Source organism: Argopecten irradians, chromosome 7, assembly GCF_041381155.1.
Source record: "Argopecten irradians isolate NY chromosome 7, Ai_NY, whole genome shotgun sequence".
Lineage (NCBI taxonomy): Eukaryota > Metazoa > Mollusca > Bivalvia > Pectinida > Pectinidae > Argopecten > Argopecten irradians.
In genome coordinates, this window is record NC_091140.1 from 45,085,793 (window position 1) to 45,107,823 (window position 22,031).

Sequence of the window (22,031 nt, forward strand, 5' to 3'; positions counted from 1 at the left end):
ACAATTACATTATGCATGTCGACACATGCGTGAAAAACATCCATCAACATAACACAAAACTATTTTCTTGAATAGCAAATATGCCGATTAAGCGAAAAACATTTAATTGGAAATCAAAGATCCATTTTTCTCATTATGTCTTATTTTCACGCTAATAATAACATATATTTAACATAAAATGTACCCATGTGTAAAGAATTCTTAGTGAATATATATAATTCATAAGACAAAACAAATCAGGACTTTAGATCTTTGGAGTCACGATATAATATGTTGTATACACATGCAGTAGCCGCTATGCCCCGGGTCCATCAACCGAATCTTTTGATATTTAAAAGTTGTTAATATTCGTGTTTTACGACAAAATCGTATCAGATTTCCCGTAAAATCTTTTGTAAAAGGTTTAAAATACACCGTTGTAGGAACATGGCTGAAACATTTTTGTTTCTCAATAAACATTTTAAATTTCTATTTAGTTTACCTTGAACGTACACCTGTAGGCTACAAACGAAAATGGAATACTTTACTGTAAATACTTAAGTTGTAATAGTACAGCATTAACACAAAGTTGTGATTTTATCGACAGGCCTTATACCATTAATATCTAGTGTGACTATGAGCGGGATACATACGACTTCTTAATACATGGACGTACACATATAAGTTGATAGACTCCAGATAAAATGAGAATAACTGATCATGAATGAAACTACTTTATATATGGCAATGCTATCGAAAGATATATACGCTAATGTACCTATTATACATTGTACATGTATATATATTATCACGTATGTACATGTATACTGGCACGGATGCTTAAGTTGCCAAATGTTTCGAGTCAAATGTTATCAAGTATATATACCTGGACCCAGTTCCCTTAAAATGAATTCCATAACTTGAAATTTGAAGGTGTTAAGGAAGTCTCCTTAACTTAATACATTTTTTCAGCTTTGATAATTATACTTTTCTATGATGATTTTCATGTTAAGGAATTCCTTAAAGTTAAGGAGACAGGGAGCTGGTAATCAGTAATAGTCTATATATACATATTTATTAAACATTTTAAAACTTAATTATTTTGTAAAAATAATTATCTGTGTGGTATTCATGTACGAAAATAAATTAAAATGACACAAGATATCAATAACATATTACTAACATTCTTTATACAGTTTACACATAAATTATATAAATGATAATTCGACATCTACATATATGCACACCCGCAGGTTTACAATTAATACTTCACACGTTATACAAGTATAAATGTATGCGTGAAATACAAATTTTACATTTCATAAAAAACATTAGTATATAATTAGTTTTCTAATAGAAATAATATAGGTTTCTGCTTATAAGCACTGGGATTTCACATTACCATTGATTAAAGGCTCTACAAAATACACTCATAATCACAGAGATTTTTACGCTATTTATCAATAAATGCTCCATTCATATCAGTGTCGTAGGAAGATGAAACGTAATGGAGGGGGGGGGGGGGATCAAAGGTCCTCAATATTTTGTAACCCCACCCCCGCGCCGCACCAACAGGAGGAGATTAATTCAATACACAACCATATGTACTTTATATACTTTTTTAATATATATCATTAAATATAATCCTTGTACACATTTATAGACAGTGGGTCGCTAATAGGAAACGAATACGCAAATTGGCCAAATTAGTGTGTGAGCGCCGAAGGCGCGAGATTTTGGGGTCTGGGGGTCAACCCCGGGAAAAATATTACGATTTAGAATGGCTGAGATGAGTTTTACAATGTATTCTGATGATTTTGCGAGCGCCCGAAAGCGCGAGATCTTGGTGTTTGGGGGGTTGGTGGGGGTGTCTCCTACGGGTAAATTACGATTTAGAATGCCTAAGATGAGTTTTACGATGTATTTTAACGATTTTAAAGCGTTCTTACCATGGTAATTTTTCGATTTAAAGTAACCTGCATTTAGAAATGATAATTGTGATAATTGTGTCGTCATATCATTGTGCAGCCCTGCTCGATCTGAACATACCGGCTTCACACCATCAGCACATTGTTTTGTAACTCAAAATAATAATAAATTAATTATCTTGCTAAGACATATAAACAAAATAATCTTTTAAGAGACATTTTTTGAAATACAAATGTAGTACGTAGAATCCCTAGGCCTTAATGGACATTTTAGTGTAGTTCTTGTGAATTGAATTTCTACTATTAAAGGTTTGAACATTATGTGCTTGAACGTTTTAGGAAATACATCGCACCTAATGTTTCGAGACATAAAACATTGAAATTGCAAACTCAATCATATTTAAAAGTGCTCTCTGATTACATTCATTTCTAATAATGGATTGAACAAAGAGTAGTAACCCTTTTAAGAGATCATTTAAAGCATTGAACGTCTTTTAGATGGTATTCATAGCCAATATGAATGCCAACTGGACAGAGGCAAATTCCATGAAGCGCACTAGCGCTTCACGTTGGATTTGCCTCTGTCCAGTTGGCATTCATATTGGCTATGAATGCCAACTGAAAGACGGTCAATGGTTATATTTACATTTGGCTACAATTTTATGTTGACATACCAAAGGAATTTGCATCTATAATGAAATAATTCAAATTTGCTTGTTACGAGCATTTTCATTGGCTAAACAATTTACTTTATTCAAGTAAATCCTTAATTAATCATTCGTTATCGTCAAGGATAAAACAGCCATTTGAACAGCCGTTTTCCGTGATCGCTGGCACGCCAATTGTGACGTCACAATGATAATGACGTTATAATAAGCGATTGAAGTTTATAGTCTATATGACTGCCAACTGCTCTTGGTAAGGTTACATAGTAGGATTGCAGTGAAAATGTAAATATTTAAGTCTGAGGCGATATACAGATATAGAGATAATATTTAACTTTTAAGAAATTTTAAAAATCCATCCATTCATTTCAATAGATTACTAAAAACATGTCAAAATTTTCGTCAAGTTATGACGCGAATAATGTTAATTTACAGAAAATGTTATATTGAATTGAATCATCCATATCGCGACCTTTAGCAATGTAATAGCGAAATATGTTCGTCACACATATATGCATGTACGCATACATGGACTGTGAGTTGGAAATTTCACGATGAAGAAACTTGAGAATGACTTTATACAAATTGACTTATGGTTAATTCTGATATCAAGACCACGCTCTTGCATGTATACAATATGCACTGTTCGGGTATAATATCGAGTTTACGTAACATTATCCTGTTTGTGAGAAATACTTTTGTGTTAAAACAGTGTGCGTAAGCACTGACCCTTGCGTATACCTTGATTTATACGAAAACAAAACACTTCTATGTTGGAGTCTGGTTTAATTTCACAAGCACATTACCTACAACTTAAGATATATATTTATAGCTATTTCTGTCAGACGAATGTCCAATACACATATTTCACAATACAGTGTTTCATTAGGGGAGATTATTCATTCGAATTAGATAGGGAACACTTATTTGAAAATTGATTCAACAAAATCAGTTTGATTAAGACTAATAACTGATATAATTTCATTAATCTTATCATTTATAGTAAATAAGATATTTCGCCTTATGCCTGCTAGTGATTTAAGATCCCTTTAGTGCATGATGAATCGAGATTTCCAACATACATAGAAATTTTACATTATACCGTGCATCCGCGAACAAAATTGATTAATAATAATATTAATCAACATTTTGGTTCTTAAACACTAAAATGATGGAATAAAAAAACCTCGTCTGAAATATAAATTGACATTGTATCATTAACTCATCTAAGACATTGCCGATAAATTAGATTAATTCTCTTAATGTATAACGCATGTTGTATTTAGTACAAGTCTCAAACTATTCTGGTTTTCCCACAGGTTTATTGTACTTCCTGCACTGAGAACAGACGAAAACTGACACATTGACGTCAGCAAATATTTACTCAATATAATGTTATTTTATATAAGAAAAAAAAACATGTAAAAGATAAATGATACCGATATTGAGAACCGGAAGTGCAATATCATTATAGTTATTTGGTTTCATCCGGATCCGGTCAGCATGCGTATGACTCATTAGAAATCAATTTATTAACCTGCATGTATATGTATACGCAGTAGCTGATCTCAAATCTGAGGAAGCGCCACGTGACACTGTGTTAGTCAGTGGCATATTATCTTAATCTCCGTTGTAAGAATGTACATGTAACTTAATTTCAGACTTTTACTAAATGTGTATCTACAATTCCGGGTATATCCTGGTTTTTTTGTAAGACACTTCGCCGCTGTTAAGTATCCGCTAACTCATCGCCACCTCACCTAAAATTCCGACCAGAATCTAATTTTGTATTTACGTGAACTGACATTTGCACTGTACCAATTGGCGATTGAATGTTTTCATACAAGGATAGGTTTCCATTCGTATGAAATGTTAAAGGGACATGAAACTTAAATAAGTTGTTCATAGAACAATAAATAAATAGAATATGACGGTCTATTTTTATCAATTTTGAGGTAGGTATTTCCCATGTTTTCCTGTCGCTTTAGATAACCAATCATTGTAATAGAATTTTCAATAAACATCTGAAAACCATATCTAAGCATACAGAAAGACTTATTTAAGGTTCATGTACCTTTAATAAAAGAACTAATGCCTACTAAATTGCCAATCTTGCTTGTCTAACCACCACTACTTGACTCAGACTGAAGCAGCCGACTTCCTATTCTGTTATTTACACAACACGAATTTTAACATTGTTTTCAGCAGATTTTGTTACTATAAAGAAAGTTGTTGCTTACCTAATTTTAACGTGCATATGTAAAGCTTAAGTTAAAAGAAAAAAAACTATGTTTTGCGTTTTTTAGCAACTACAATTGTGTAGTTGTAATCAATTGGTTCCCTCGGAGAAATTTCCGGTAATCTTCGGAAATATTATTTCCGAAAGATTGACGGAAATTACTACGAAGTTGTGATTAGTCGGCTTATGGAGCTCGTTATCAGCAGAAGGGGGATAACTCTTATTAAAATTCCACCAGTATAGTGTAATAAGAGCGCAGCTCTCTGCGCGGCCGAAGGCCGCGTAGAGCGAAGCTCTAATATGAATTTAAGGCAAAGCCTCAGAAGAGCGCAGCTCCATGTCATGTAAATACAGGATTATATAACATCATAACTGTATATTGTTTACATTTTTCTACGAAATTAACAATAAAATATATTTCACTGACATGCACAGGATATCAATAGTTGGAAATTCGATATAATCCAAATGCAATAGTTCAATTTACTTTTCATCAGATGCGGAGAAAACTTGGAAATATGCAACACATGTTATCAAAAATACGCGGGAAACAGTGCCGTCATCTTTGGCGTCAGGTTTTGTGACGTCACTGCTGACGGTGCCGTGCGCTTGAGAACATACAGAGTACCCTATTATTATATTTGGCCAATACATTTGTTGCGTTGTTCTTGTATATATGTAAGTTAAAGTAATTTTAAAGCGTATCCCGATGACACGTTTCGTCTAGTACAGCAAATTTCAAATCTCGCCGTGCTGATAACGAGAATTAAAACATGGCTGCCTACATGGAGGCGCGAGACTTTTCCCGCGGGACACGAGTTCAAAGTCCAAGGGGTACTGGAATGTATTGGAATCTATATACTCACACGTGTGTTATGGTTAGTAGAGCTTCGCTCTACGCGGCCTTCGTAGATTCCAATACACTCCAGTACCCCTTGGACTTTGAAATTGTGTCCCGCGGGAAAGGTCTCGCGCCTCCATGTAGGCAGCCATTTTTTTAATTCTCGTTATCAGCACGACGAGATTTGAAATTTCTGTACTAGACTAAATGTGTTATCAGTATACGCTTTAAAATTACTGTAAGTAGTTTTAATTTACACATGTACAAGAACAACGCAATAAATGTAGTTGTCCAATAGGTACTGTGTATGTTCTCAAGCGCACGGCACCGTCAGCACTGACGTCACAAAACCTGACGCCAAAGATGACGGCACAGATTCGCGCGTATTTTTGATAGCATGGCATGTTGCCAAGTTTTCTCTGCATCTGATAAAAACAAGATTGAAGTACGTGTATATCGAACTATTCCATTTGGATTGTTTTGAATTCTTTCTAACTATCGATAGTATTTGCATGTCAGTGAAATATTCTATTGTTAATCTCATAGAAAAATATAGACAATATAAAGTTATGATGTTATAATCTTTTACATGTAGCTGCGCTCTTCTGAGGCTTTGCCTTAAATTCATATTATGACTGAAGGCAAGGCCTAAAGGGCGCAGCCAGATGTTTTAATATGAATCATGCACGGCATAGAAAAAGCGAAGCTCTACTTGTTTATTTTATTTTGTATTTCATGTAGAAGACATAATTTAGAAATAAAAGGACACACTTTAAACTTTAGAAGTATATGAGGTAATAAATGTCTAGCATAAAGTCAAAGAAATGAACTCAAAGATTCGGATTTCTCTGTGTCCATTCAAGGCCTGGAGTACCGCGTATGCGAATCCTTTGATTTCGCGCCATTTGTTGACGTTATGTGACGTCATGATTCCTTGTGCTCATCTTCGCCTTGGTGGATATTTTGACTGCATTCTATAGCTTTTAATTTTCAAAGTGGTATTAGATCTACTATTATTTAAAAAAAAATAATAGAAAATGTTTAGTTATTCATGTTATGCATTTGCATTAGTTAAATATATATTTACTGGAGAGAGCAGTACCGGAGCAACGCACAACCTCCCTACATGTATGAAAAAATGGTGACCGCAAACTGAAGCTGTCAGTGTGTAGGATTGAATTTTGAAGATTGTGTTTTTTCTTATATTTTCGTGTAGTTGTTACCTTAGAAGTGCTTCCTTCGGGCACGAAGGGCTGCGCCCTTGTAAAGGAACACTTGTTTAATAAATATCTTAAGATGTGCTGCTAATTAATGTTTTAAATTGAGGCTAAGAACTATAACAAGAATAGTCACTATGTACAGCGGACATGCATGCATGCCATTTTATAAAAGAGTCGACAATGGCGTATTGTTATTCACGAACACAACAGATTTTATCGCCAGTTTTTTATTGATAGGTGTTGGGAAATGTCACCAGTGTTATACCAGTCATTGTAAAATAACAACATAGTCAATATACCAATACACAATTTATGATTGTGCACAAGTATTTTCAATCAATAGTTTTTATATATATTTCCTTTTAAATACCGACAAAAGAGGGTACGCAAAGGCTGGCTATGGGGATCGAATACTTCTAATACTGTTCAACAGAGCCTTAAATTCGTTCTTACAGTGTATGCGACATTGCGATATTCAAGACCACATCTGTTTCACACCATTCTATAAAGATAGGAACATTCAGACGAATTTGAGATTGGTATTTAAACCTGTACCGGCAGTACACAGTCTGTTTATTTTTACCTCGGACGGACGACACGATATTCCTACTCTGTCTTCTGGTTTCGTTGCACACTTCCTTCACGACCATGGTACGTATATTTAGTTGTTATACTAATTAGCGTGCTTATACAGTGTTAAACACTTGCACTCGAATCAAAATGTTTCAAAATACACCACAACATCAAATATTGTCACAGTGTAGCATATCTATCCTTGTAAATGTGTTAGTTGATTTTGAAATGCTTGTGCCAACGCGTTGGAAGAAATTCAATATGTTATGAAGCGAATGGATCAATGCATAAATGAACAAACGGGCAGTGAATGGAAGAAATATGAGACAAAGGAATGAACGAACAGATTGAAGACTAAAGGACGAATGAAGTTTAAACGGACGAATAAACAGACAGTTTAATGAATGGATTAAATGGATAAACCCGATTTCTTTAGGTTTTCACATACTTTAGGTTATTACATTAAATACTTGACATGAATCATACTGATATTTAAAAGACATGTTATTTTTGTGTTTATATTGTATTTGTCTGGTTTATTTCGACTAAATATGTCATATATGTTATAAACATAAAATGTATATACATTCTATTTAACATAACGTTGTAGCGTTTCCATGTGACATACAATTTACTTTTTATTTGATGCTGTTTAAGCTAACAATGCTCCTCTCTGTAGAACAACATGACAGTATAGTAAACATGTAGTCGAGACTGGGTACCAATGACGACTGGTAAACACATCTTATCTACACTTGTTGTATTGTCGTGGTTAACTTAGTGCTATACTATAGCGTATTGATTACAGAAGGCATTTAAATAAAAACTAATAATACGGCACGTAATGACATATAATGGATTAATTAGAAAAGAGTCTTCCAAATTCGTCGGGGTTATCGAAGTTACTTCCCTTCCTTTCATCAGCTAACGTTGAAATCATTTACGCGATGTAAATGATCTATAATGTGTTTGATTCATAAAAGATATTATGAAATTCGTTTCGAACTTTTTATTTACTTACCAAGGCTTTCAACCCTCCCCCCCAGGTACTGACCGCTGGTTGGTGGATTTTCTCTGGTCACTCCGGCTTTCCTCCACCAACAAACCTGACACGTCCAGAGATGGCTCTGGCCGAGTGTCGGTCCTACACTTAATGCTTTGGACTTCCAAGCTTTTCTCTTCGTTGCTGTTTACCCAAAGTCATTTTCAATAAGATAATACTCGCATATGAAATTTCATCGATCTCTAATTTGAATAGATTTTTATGTTATGGCGATATATACACAAAAATCTGAGTGTACTCTAAAGCAAAGTTATGATGAAAGTACAGTAAGATTGTTTGTTTTATATCTCCATAACATAAAAATTCTATTCATTTATCCTTATAATTCAATTTCCTAAAGATAATCTCTTCAATGTTCTAAATTCCTTTTGGGATGCTTTTGTCTATGGAATTACTACGCTATTATCTCAGTCAACCAGAAGCAACATTAAAAACGGCGACCCCATTTTTTTTCCTTTATGGGTTGATAAAGTAAATTTTTAAGACATTAGAAATGTTCGTTACAAGCAAAATTGAATTATATATTATGTAATATCTTTGTTTCAGGAAAGTCTAACTCAAGAAAAGAAGGATGGTATGTCAACAATCATTTTCAATACATTGTACACAGCTGGAGTTTTTATAAGTCCTCGTGGTCATTTAATTAAATTAATCAAATCGTCACATTGTTTGAATATATTGTATAATACATGTACATGTATGCTGTAAATATATTTAGATTCGGTACATATGATCACAGGGCGCCCGAACCTTGATAACTCATAAATTTTCGCGAAGTGTATACTTATACCAGATATATATATAGATACATAAGAAATAAAAACAATAACGACTGACTAGTGAGCGCTTTCGCCCCATTCAAGGGAGCTCTTCAGACTGTTTGATGCATATATATACATATTTGATAATTCTTTTCAAGCAGGGCTTAAAGGGTCTGTACTGTAAATAAAAAAAAAATGAAAATTAAGCAATAACATTATACAAGTGTACCAACATGGCAGCATTTCTCGATACTCCAGGGCTTTCGATCACTTACGATCTCTATTGGACTATTTAATAGTAAAACTGGAGGCAACAGAGCAGAACAGGCAATTTTGTCCTTTGATGTACATCGAAAGAGTGGTATAACGGTACACTGTGGTTGTGGCTTTGGAGGAAAGGAGGTGGGCATCGCTTTCTCTGTAGGCTTCAAAGGAATTTTGCTGGCATGTGATTGGTTCAGATTTATTTTACCCTGACCTGCCTTCAGTTTTACAAAGAGATAGTCCAGGGGTGTAGATATCGTAAGTGATCGGAATCCCTGGAGTATCGAGGATGGGCCTCCGACTATTACACCTTATTGACCACAGGGATATGAGAATTAGTTACAGCTGATATCAATTTGGACCCAACAGAGTAGCCATGGACCTTTTATAGACATTTTAGGAGTCTAGATCAAAATTGTATTCTGCATAGTATATCTTTCTACTTGATACTATATTCGATTTGAAGAAGACACCTAAAACGTCTATAAATGGTCTATGGACATTCAGGTGGGTCCATATTGATATAAACTGTACTATATTAATACAAAAACTGTGATTTTAAGATATATTTACTATTAAGTGAGAGTTAGCTCCCTTTGTTGATGATACTATTGAGTTTTAACATTACACAATAAACTAAATGATAAATGATTGCCTGATGTAGATTTCAGAGAGGCATTCGCTCTGTTTGACAAGGATGGGAATGGTCATATTTCAACTAACGAATTGATGGCAGTAATGCAGTCACTGGGCCAGAATCCCACAACAGATGAGGTAAAAGAGATGATTGCGGAGGTGGACAAAAATGGTAAGTCTTACTACATAACTAGATGGACACTGATCGTAAGTCCAACAATGTAAGGATATGGACAATGATGGTAAGTCTTACTATATAACTAGATGGACACTGATCGTAAGTCCAACAATTTAAGGATATCGACAATGATGGTAAGACCTTCAATGTAACGTGGTGGACAATGATGGTAAGACATACAATTTAACGAGGTGGACAATGATGGTACGTCCTACAATGTAAGGTTATGGACATTGGTGGTCAGTCCTACAATGTAACGAGATGGACAATGATGATAGGTCATACAATGTTACGAGATTGACACTAATGGTAGGTCATAAAATGTAACGAAATGGACAACGATGATAGGTCCTACTATGTTACTAGATGGACACTGATGGTTAGTCCAACAATGTAAGGATATCGACAATGATGGTAAGTCTTACTATATAACTAGATGGACACTGATCGTAAGTCCAACAATTTAAGGATATGGACAATGATGGTAAGACCTTCAATGTAACGTGGTGGACACTGATGGTAAGTCCTACAATGTAACGAAATGGGCAATCATGATAAGTGCTATACTGTAACGACATGAACTTTAATGGTACGTCCTGCAAAGTAACGATAGGGAAAATGATGGTAGATACAACAATGTAAGGAGATGGACAATGATGGTAAGTCCTACAATGTAACAAAATGGACACTGATTGTAAGTCCTACAATGTAACAAGATGTAACGAGATGGACATTAATGGTAGGTCGTACAATGTTACTAGGCGCACAATGACTGAAAGTTCTACAATGTAACGCGGTGGACAATGATGGAACGTCCTACAATGTAACGAGGTGGACATTGATGGTAAGTCCTACAATGTGTCGAGTTGGGCAATGATGGTACGGCCTTCAATGTAACGAGGTGGACATTGATGGTAGGTCCTACTATGTAACGACATGAACAAAGATGGTAGGTTCTACTATTTAACTAGATGGACTCTAATGGTAACTATAGTGATGGTTATATTCTACAATGTAACAAGTTGGGTACGGATGGTAAGTCCTTCTGTGTAACGAGATGGACACTGATGGTAAGTCCTACAATTTAACGAGATGGACAATGACGGTGAGTCCTACCTTGTAACGAGATGGACATAGATGGTAAGTCCTACAATGTAACGAGATGGACAATAATGGTAAGACCTAAAATGTTACGAGATGGATACTGATGCTAAGTCCTACAATGTTACGAGATGAACTATGATGGTAAGACCTACAATGTAACGAGATGGACACCGATGGTAAGTCCTATTATGTAACGTGGTGGACAATGATGGTAAGTCATACAATGTAACGAGATGGACAATGATGATAATTTATGCAATGTAACGAGATGGACAATTATGGTCATTTCTACAATGTAACGACATGGACAATGATGATAAGTCATACAATCTAACGAGGTGGTCAATGATGGTAAGTCTTACAATGTAACGAGATGGACAATGATGGTACGGTCTTCAATGTAACGAGGTGTACATTGATGGTAGGTCCTACTATGTAACGACATGAAAAGATGGAAGGTTCTACTATTTACTTAGATGGACACTAATGGTAACTCCTTTAATGTAACGAGATGGACAATGATGGTTATATTCTGCAATGTAACAAGTTGGGTAAGGATGGTAAGTCCTTCTATGTAACGAGATGGACAATGATGATTAGACCTACAATGTAACGAGATGGACACTGATGGTAAGTCCTACAATGTAACGAGACGGACAATGATGATAATTTCTGCAATGTAACGAAATGAACAATGATGGTAAGTCCTACAATGTAACTAGATGGACACTGATGGTAAGTCCTACAATGTAACGAGATGACAATGATGGAAAGTCCTACAATGTAACGAGATGGACAATGATGGTAGGTCCTACCTTGTAACGAGATGGACAATGATGGTAGGTCCTACAATGTAAGGCGATGGACAATGATGATTATTTCTGCAATGTAACGAGATGGACACTGATGGGTAGGTCCTACAATGTAACGAGATTGACAATGATGGTATGTCCTTCAATGTAACGAGATGGACTGATGGTAAGTCCTACAATGTAACGAAATGGACACTGATGGTAAGTTCTACAATTTACAATGTTACAAGATGGACACTGATGGTAAGTCCTACAATGTAACGAAATGGACACTGATGGTAAGTCCTACAATGTAACGAAATGGACACTGATGGTAAGTTCTACAATGTTACAAGATGGACACTGATGGTAAGTCCTACAATGTAACTAGATGGACACTGATGGTAAGTTCTACAATGTTACAAGATGGACACTGATGGTAAGTCCTACAATGTAACTAGATGGACACTGATGGTAAGTCCTACAATGTAATGAGTTGGAATGGACATGATGGTAAGTCCTACAATGTAATGAGTTGGACAATGATGGTAAGTCCTACAATGTAACGAGATGGACAATGATAGTTAGATTCTACAAAGTAACAAGGTTGATGGATTTCTTTGAAAATATAATAAAAAAACCAGACAGTGTTACCACAATAGTATACTGCAAAGCAACTTTTCTTGTGTACGATATAAATTTCTCGAACAATATAGAATATCGAAAATATTTCATCGGAAAAAATCAAATACAGGTAAAGAAAATTTACAGAATAGATCGCAAAATTTAATCAACATAAAAAGTCCTTTTGCAGGACAACACGAACATTATTCGCCTCGAAAACGTCTTGGTTTACAGCTAAGTGAATTTAGAGTTAAAAGTATTGCTCGATATAATCCCGTGAACAATTCTATTTTTGCATATTTTATAGTTATCTGCCCTTGCGGGTAGGCATTTTTTGACGTCTTTTGCGAGGGTAACATAATACTTTCCGGAGGAAACGGCGTCAATGGCGCTCACAAAATAATGGCGTAACAATCGATACCTACTCGTAAGGGCGCTAACCCTGTAATATGCAAAGACGGAATAAATCTAACAGAACAGTGATAAATTCACAGATATGATTCCTATTTAACAGTCAACAATGACTTAACACCTCTGGACCTGTGTAGAGTACTTGGCTATATAGATCTTTAGTTGTCTCTCTAGGTTATTTTATAGACAAATCTGACTACAGTATGTGTTAGTTTTAAAAATAATTTTCCACAATAAATTTTACACATTAAGTATTACCATATGCATTGTTCTTTCCCAGAAAAAGGCATTTTTTTCTGAAACAAATATTATTTCTTCTTCCAGGTAATGGCACCGTCGAGTTTGAAGAGTTTTGTAAAATGATGATAAGAAAAGAGGAGGAACAGGATCCCGAGGAAGCACTCAGAGAAGCGTTTAAAGTATTCGATAAAGACGGAAATGGCTTTATAAGTGCAAAGGAATTACAATACACAATGAAAAATTTAGGAAATGAACTCACAGAGGAAGAAGTTGACGAGATGATACAAGAAGCGGATGTCAACAACGATGGGAAGATTGACTACAAAGGTAAAAACCTCTGTTTAATTTTCTATGGACATACCAGGTTCTTCGGTAAAGCAACAGTTTACGGAGGGAATCGGATCTTAGTTTGATAAAATAGGGACATGTGTGTGGGATTTGGTCTCTGCATATTATTGAGTTACCTTCCTTGCAGTTAGGTATCTTAATGTGACATCATTGTTTTGAAAGTGAAACTCACGTCGTTTTCTCTGAAAAGTATGACGTTACGCTAGCAAACAGATGACGTTACAATAACTACCTTCCCACAACGTCAGATAAGTATGTAATATACAAATACGGCATTGGTGAAAGACAAAATGGCCGGCTTTGCGTTGCACCTGCTTCAAGTCTTTGACCAACGTGATTTGATTGGATATCCGATCTGTTGGAGCATTCACAGTGACTGATGCTTCTCCACAAGAAGCCTAAATTGCAGGTAGCCTTCACAGTGGTATTATTGATGTGGTTTGCCCACTGTAGGTCTTGGTTGATCTTTATCTGAAGGTATGTTTACTCACTACATGTAACGTTAAGTTGATAGCAATGTAGGGTACATGATGTGTGTAGAGATGGACGATTGTTTGTAATCGGGATAGAAACGCATCTATCACTTCCGCCCCCAGTCTGCAAATGAATTGAGATGTTCGTTTCTAGTTTTTTTGTCTAAATATTCTTATGACAAGATCACTTAATACATGGTCGTGACCATTGTTTCCAAGAGGTTGTAAAATTTTGCCTCTGTTAAGCCCCCAGGGTGAGATGTAAATAGAGTAAATTAAGGACCTTAACTCCTCGAGTAAGTCGGAAAACAATTTGCTGTAGGTACATATCAGGTGGCATTTTAAGAATTATTTGTTTATATCTGTGGATGTTTTTGAGCTTGTTATGTTTGTATATACGCCAGTCAATATCTGGTAGATTGAAACCACTTCAAAGTCCAACGATGTTCTTATGTCGTTTCCAAAGTTCACTGATGTCGGATATAGCTCGATATGTCGTGTGTCAGACCTGCCTATTGAGGGGTCTACTGTATAATTGTTAAGTTTCGCGTGTGTAAATTTTCGCGCAATAGTGTTTGAGCATTACTCGCGGTTTTTCCCGCGAATTATCTTAGAAGCCTTTGAAAGCGTGATTCAAACGACACACTTCGGACAGTCTGTAATACGCAAAACCATAATTTCGATAAATTTCACGAGGTATTAAACTTAGCGAATTTGGACGGTTTCGCGAATCATAGCGAAATTAAAAACCTGCGAATATTAGCAACTATGCAGTATATTGACATAAAACTAAAGACTTCTTGTTCCATTGGCGGATATTTGTGATACATGATATGAGATTCGCTTTTTTGCTGGTGACAAAGTGGGTAAGGTTTAGTGCGGTGTTTGTTACTCTGAGGACTCCGTCATGGGATCTTACTACGGACGACATCTTAACACGGAGAACAATTTCATAGGTGTTAATTTTATCACTTGACCTAGTCTCTATTTCAAATATAATATATGGATGTGAGGAAGACTAGCCGAAGGTCATTTTCTATGTTCTTTATACTTTGAAAGTTTATGACTACTATATACTAGTATTACCTTTTAGTTGTATCTTGAGTCTTTCAGGCTACTGTTGTGCATTGTTATGCTTTGTGTTTTGGGGATGATGAGGCCTAATGTTCTCCAATACCGGATGTCCCATATGATATACTGTTGTTACTGTAATTTTTGTGTGCGACTTATTTCGTGAATTTCTTGATCAAGGTAAATTCGCGAAATTACATGTATATCTCTGCGAAATCAAAATCGTCCACTATTCTTATACAATTAATTTCAAAGATATTTTCTTTCAATTTTACATCTGTGAAACTTAACCTCCGCGAAAATGCTTTGAAACGATAATCGCAAAATATATTAGCCTCAAAAGAAAGCTTACACTTAGTATTACTGATAGTAGTCACATGACCAAGCCTAACAGGGTCGATACGTCATACACATACGTTGATGACGTATCGATTTCTGCGTTCTCTACTTGTACACTCCAACAAGAACGTTCTCTACTTGTACACAGTTTGAGATAGATAAGTGTGTATTGAAGTATATGTGGAGTGTATGGGTGTATATGAGAATATCGCAATATGTTTCTTATTATTTTGTTGTTAATGAAATAAACATTTTGAATCTGAATAAGTCTTGGTCATAGTGACGTATATTTAGTATAAACGGCAAAGGCAAGGTCATACAACACAGTAGAATATGCTTTACATAATGATGCAATACAGATATGCTTGCTAAGTTTGAGTATTTCTCAGAATATATCGTTGTACAGATGAATGTTGGTTTTTCATATACATATGGTTATTCATATATATTGACAAAGAAGAGGCTTAACAACATATATTTACTATATAGAAGAAGTATAAAGAATGTTACTACGGGAGAATATTGAGATCTGTGAGACTACCGCCTTTTGTTTTAATTTTAAGCTCGTATGTTATCTCGATATATTTATCTTTTATATTTGTATATTCAATTTTCTCTTTTCAGAATTTAGCAAAATTATGGCGAAGTAATCATCTGTTGACTAAGTACCATCAACCGCATAACAGCCAATGAGAACAAAGATAATTTATACAGGAACACACACAGAAGAATGGTGGATCGCTGAGGAATGAAAAACACGATAAACGACGAAATAAAACAATCATGATTTAGGTCAATCATTTACAATTTGTAACATGTTAAACGACAACATCACTGTCTTTGCTAAATATGGATAGTAAAGATATGATCCATACATTTAAAAAAAAGAAGATATAGTCCAAGGTTGGGATATAATCGCCACAATGTTGAAGGAGAAAACTACCCATCTAAAGACAATACATATATTAAATACATGTATCTGTTTCTACCAACAGAGAAACCCACCAAAATTCAACAGCTCGTATGTCTAATATCATTGTATATAACTGGTATGTTACTACACAAACATTTTTACTTTTATTAAATTGATGTCAATGTATCCAGCTGATGCATTTGTTGTTGTTGATTTAATTTGATTATTTTATCAAATATGAATACATATTAATTACAAATATGCTGTTTGACTTAATATAAAAAACAAATTGATAATCGAAAGTTGTGATGAAATACACTCTGTTGATATGCAGATTACCCGAGGCTTATGTATTAACATCAAGTACGTGTTACATTGCACTTACACTGTACGTTTTGTACCGGTATGGAAAACACACACACACAAAAAAAAGATTATTATACAGTTATTTTTCAAACCATAGAAAAAAGTAGATATTGAAATTGAGTCCATGCTCTTATTAATCATTTGGCTCAATTAAGCTCGATATCATAATTCATGATCACGAAAATCCCAAGTTGAAGCATATTAGATGAGTGTATAGCGTGAAAAACTAAAATAGATGCAGGTAGTTGTTGTACCTGTTTAATGTTGTTGTGTAGTTAGGATGGCGTTGGTTTCGTCAGTATTTCGAATGTTACAATTTGCTACAAAGAAGGTATCCAATACATTTTGCATTTATATTGTAATGCAGGAATAACACAGGAATCTGAATGATTAACTAACATACTAAAGAACATAGAATCAAAAGTATATCGCCATATTTAAAATTTAATCATATCACAAAAGAAGCTTAAAAGAAAGGCGCCCATCCGAAAGAAAAAATGATATATTACAATCTAACGCATGGTTGTTGGATTAACAAAAGCAAAGTTAATCCGAAAGCCTAAAAAAATCAAAATTATAATTAGTGAGGTAAGATGAGTGTATTTTTGTGTTGAAATTCATAAATAAAGAGTGATAAAATATTGCAATTTCAAAATCAAAGATGACTGACTGATAAAGTTATTTGAACAATCAGAGGGCAAATTTCCCTACAGAAGGACGCCTAATAATTATAAAACTGAAATTTATTTATTTACTTATTTCCAACTCAACAGACCAGAAGGTCCACTACATGTATCAGAATGGATAGTATTCAATATAAATATAAAATATCACAAATAAGTACTAGTTAAAAGAGAAACAGAAATGAACATCCAGTTAAAACTAATGGAAGACTGTCTTTAAACAGGTTTTAAATAGTGCAATGGATACACAAAATATATCACAGTATGACGCAGAGTTAATACCATTAAAACTAGATTATATTCGGTTTAAAATACTATACTTTCTCACATTAACTCTAAAAACACAACAATTATACGTACTGTTGATACAAAATCAAAAAGAAAGACCATGTCTAAAAATGTTGTGATCAATGTGGGCCTAAAAACATAAAAACTTTATAAAAATAAATCGTTGGACAACTACAACATAATGAATACAATATGTTTGGTAAAGAGACCAAATCTTACAGTAGTATTCTAGCTGACTCTTCACAAGAGTAATATACAGAGACCTTAAAATTGACAAGTACGTTTTATAAAGCTTTAGAAACGGTACGACTGATGTGGATACTAAAACTCAACGAAGATGTCAGCATTACTCCTATGTCTTTTACACACGTTTCATTCGTAAGATCCACGCCATTTGTTCAGTAGTTGAAATCGACATGCCTTTTCTTGTTAGTAAAATGACCTCGCAACACTTTTTCACGTTCACTTTCATCTTCCACTCCGAACATCATTCAAACACTCTGTCTATATCACTTTGTAGCTCCTCACACTCAAACGACGATCTAACACACTTAAAAATACTGTCAACTGCAAACATATGTTAGAAAATATCAAAATTTAAAGCAGATTGCTTAAAATAATTGTAGCTATGTCTTGTAGGCAAAATCGTAATCCGCGCCAGTGGAATAGATCACCTTATACCTGCACAAATCAGTGTGACCGCAGCGTACTTACTTTTGCAGTTGCATTTTCACGATCGTACATGAAAGTTGATAAAAAAGACTTCCAACTGACTTCTAATTGGTTTTGGTATACATTGCATGTGTTGCTTTTGTATACATTGCATGTGTTGCTTTTGTATACATTGCATGTGTTGCTTTTGTATACATTGCATGTGTTGCTTTTGTATACATTGCAGGTGTTGGTTTTGTATACATTGCAGGTGTTGGTTGTGTATACATTGCAGGTGTTGCTTTTATATAAACTGCATGTGTTGCTTTTGTATACATTGCAGGTGTTGGTTTTGTATACATTGCAGGTGTTGGTTTTGTATACATTGCATGTGTTGCTTTTGTATACATTGCATGTATTGTTTTTGTATACATTGCATGTGTTGCTTTTGTATACATTGCAGGTGCTGGTTTTGTATAGATTGCAGGTGTTGGTTTTGCAGATATATTGTATTATCTTGTACTTTTATAAAACGTCTAATTTGTTTCATTACCGCCTATATTTGATATAAAACCAATTACTTTATTTTCCATTGTTTTATAAAAGACATTTACATGTATATTTAAAAAGTAAATAAGACCAGGAAGTGTTAGGTAACGCTTTGAGGTGTTGACACAAATACAATATGTTGCATCATAGCTATAGAATTCAATCGATATCAGTTAAAACCGTTAGGAATACCATGAAATGTGAAGCTATGCATATATTTATTTTTCATATGCGATCTGCAGAACAATAGTTCTATGTAAATATTTCTTCATGGTTATGTAACATATTAACTTCATTGAATTTTACCTTCAAGCTGCTTATTAATCTATAACTAGAAAACATTAAAAATATACCTTATGTTTCTAAATAAAATGGCTACATCATCAGTAACAGCTGCAATCGATGCATAAATACAGTAATATATATGATAAGCTGGATTCCGCCCATGCAGCTAATATATAAACAACGACATTTACAAGTCTGGTAACAACGTCCTCGGTGAGACAGTGCATTGATGTTGGGACGAATGTTATATTAGAGGTAAGTTTCGATACATTGAATGTATAACAGCGATGTGAGATAACTGTAGTAGTTATCTCACATTGATTTTTACGTTAACATGTAGTTTTATAATAATTGTTTGGTCTTTGGCCATAATAAAACAGATTGTGGAATTGTTAAAATGTCAAAGTTCATGGTAGAAACATCCATAACTTATTATCATTTCCTTCCATTAGTTAAGCATAAGTTATCAGACACCTCTTTAATTGAAAATTCAGTTAAGGCTAACGTCTATGCTCGTGCATCCTCGATACTCCAGGAGTTACTATCATTGACGTAATGTCCATCCATGGACTGTGTTGCTTTGAAGTTGGGCGACGCTCGCTCTGTAATCTTCAAAGGAAGTCTCTGCAGGCTTGGGATTGATCAGTTTGACTATGAGATAACGTCAGTGATAGTATCCCCTGGAGTATATAGGCTGATGTTCGTTGTGAAATTTAAAAGGTAAGAGGTCAACTTCAAAGTATGGACTTTGACCGGTTATCATAGTTTTTTTTTTATCAAAACATTATTTGCTAGTCAATAGTGAATTTATCACAGAGAAAATAAAGTTCAATGAAGGTATTTCCAAAGCGTTTCGTTTGTGGAATATTCTCGGAAATTTTGTATGAACACCAATTCAAACGTTTCCAAACTAGACTTGATAGGAAAAGGAAAACCCGAAAACTGGGAACACTTTTACAATTATTTGTGTGACATATATTAATGAAGTGATGCTACCTTATTGTCACGTGTCTTGTGGAGACGATCTTTATTTAGAACATGTATCGGTAAGCAGATGTTCTCTGCATGCAGTTTATTTTCGCGATTTTTGCGATCCAGGTAAATTCGCAAAAGTTTGTCTCCGCGAATTAAGATTTTTATTTCTTGCACAAAACCTATGCAAAGATATCTCCATTTGATTTTAAATCCGCCAAAAATCTCCGCGAAATTATCTTGATACGGAAATCGCGAAATTTAGAAACCACGAAAGAAAGTTGTTTACAGTTACTAAAGTAATTAGTAATTCAACAGTAGGTACAACTTCTAAGCGATATACAATAAGTTCGTTATTCATATCCATTTGGCTCCAGTTCACGAATAAGTATGGGCTCAGTGCAGATCAGCCGATGTCCAGAATGACCTTAGTATCCTATTGCTTGCATTTCCCACAGGTGTTACACGACTCGTAATGCACTCTTATGTTGTAAACGCCAAAGCTTGAAATCGGAGTAAACTACCGTATTATCATAATCTCATACTTACCTCACACGCAGAACTGAAACCAGATGAGACAGATGTTGAAAGTTTCGTAACAACATAGCTAATCCAAATAACGTATTTCAAACGATATATATTGACACTTAAAGGACAAAAATCTAAGTGAGTAATAACGAAAATAATGCCAATAATACTAAAAAATCAAAGTTAAACGGTAAAGATAAAGTTGGAGACGTGATTGTGATCTTAGAAATCTAAATTGAAATACTCGATATCAGGGTCCAGTCCGGTTTCATGAACATTCCCTAAATTTAAGGAAATCCTTAACATAAATTTCCCCATAGAAAAGCATTACTAAGTTTTATCAAAATCCTTAAGAGCAGTCCTCGAAATTTGAAATGCTTTCTTATGGAGAATTTCAAGTGAAGGGATTCCTTAATTTTTCATTTGTTGGTAGAGTATGACTATTACGTCATTTGATTGAACGTGATGTCACATGTTTTTGGGAATACGCCTTGATAATTCTCACACAATCTTATATAATAAGAAAAAGCAGTAAGTCATACAATAGAAGATAAAGCCGTAGTATGCATTCGTGATATTGCCATCATAAGTTCCGGGTTTTAAAATAATCTCTGACAGGTTGTTTATATCATCAATCAATCAATCATCAATCATCAAACGCCGGACTGTTACCTATTTTAATCTATAACCATACATTTTATAGCATGATTCCTGATAATATTATAGCTTATAAAGCAAGGATAAAGTAATATTTCAAAAAGAAAAGAAGAAGAAAATTCACTTAATTAGGAATAAAATAAAAACAAACAAAAAGCAAAAAACAACAACACCAAAAAATTCATGTAAAAGATAATACATAATATAATACAGACTGAAATTTAAAAAGAAACCTAATCGTATTTGCTTTTGTCACATAGGATGTAAGCTGTTACTAATATCAAATTTTTGTATTATCCTCTATTGCTAAATCATAGATCACATCTGGCTTGTGTAGACATTACTTTTTATGTTTTCGTATTTTCGGTCAACAGTAAGCGTTTTTCGATGT

At 34.5% G+C, this 22,031-nt stretch overlaps 2 protein-coding genes across 2 annotated transcripts in view; both read left to right on the plus strand.

The window, feature by feature from the left end:
- The first annotated feature begins 7,225 nt into the window (after positions 1 to 7,225).
- LOC138328592 (calmodulin-2-like) lies at positions 7,226 to 16,856 on the plus strand. Its single transcript, XM_069275478.1, has 5 exons — positions 7,226 to 7,523; positions 9,055 to 9,082; positions 10,198 to 10,341; positions 13,602 to 13,844; positions 16,373 to 16,856. The coding sequence occupies exons 1-5, from the start codon at positions 7,521 to 7,523 to the stop codon at positions 16,396 to 16,398; spliced, it is 444 nt and encodes a 147-aa protein (XP_069131579.1). The 5' UTR covers positions 7,226 to 7,520; the 3' UTR covers positions 16,399 to 16,856.
- A 2,736-nt stretch (positions 16,857 to 19,592) lies between these two features.
- LOC138327261 (CD109 antigen-like) overlaps positions 19,593 to 22,031 on the plus strand; it is a 44,133-nt gene continuing 41,694 nt past the window's right edge. The window contains exon 1 of the mRNA XM_069273239.1: positions 19,593 to 19,738. The gene's annotated coding sequence lies outside the window, so the exon portion shown is untranslated. The remainder of the gene's footprint in view (positions 19,739 to 22,031) is intronic.

Excerpts from the sequence above, each read along its gene's own strand:
- LOC138328592 (XM_069275478.1), top strand. Across the intron at positions 9,083-10,197 it reads AACTCAAGAAAAGAAGGATG|ATTTCAGAGAGGCATTCGCT; the intron begins GTATGTCAACAA and ends TGCCTGATGTAG. Across the intron at positions 13,845-16,372 it reads TGGGAAGATTGACTACAAAG|AATTTAGCAAAATTATGGCG; the intron begins GTAAAAACCTCT and ends TTCTCTTTTCAG.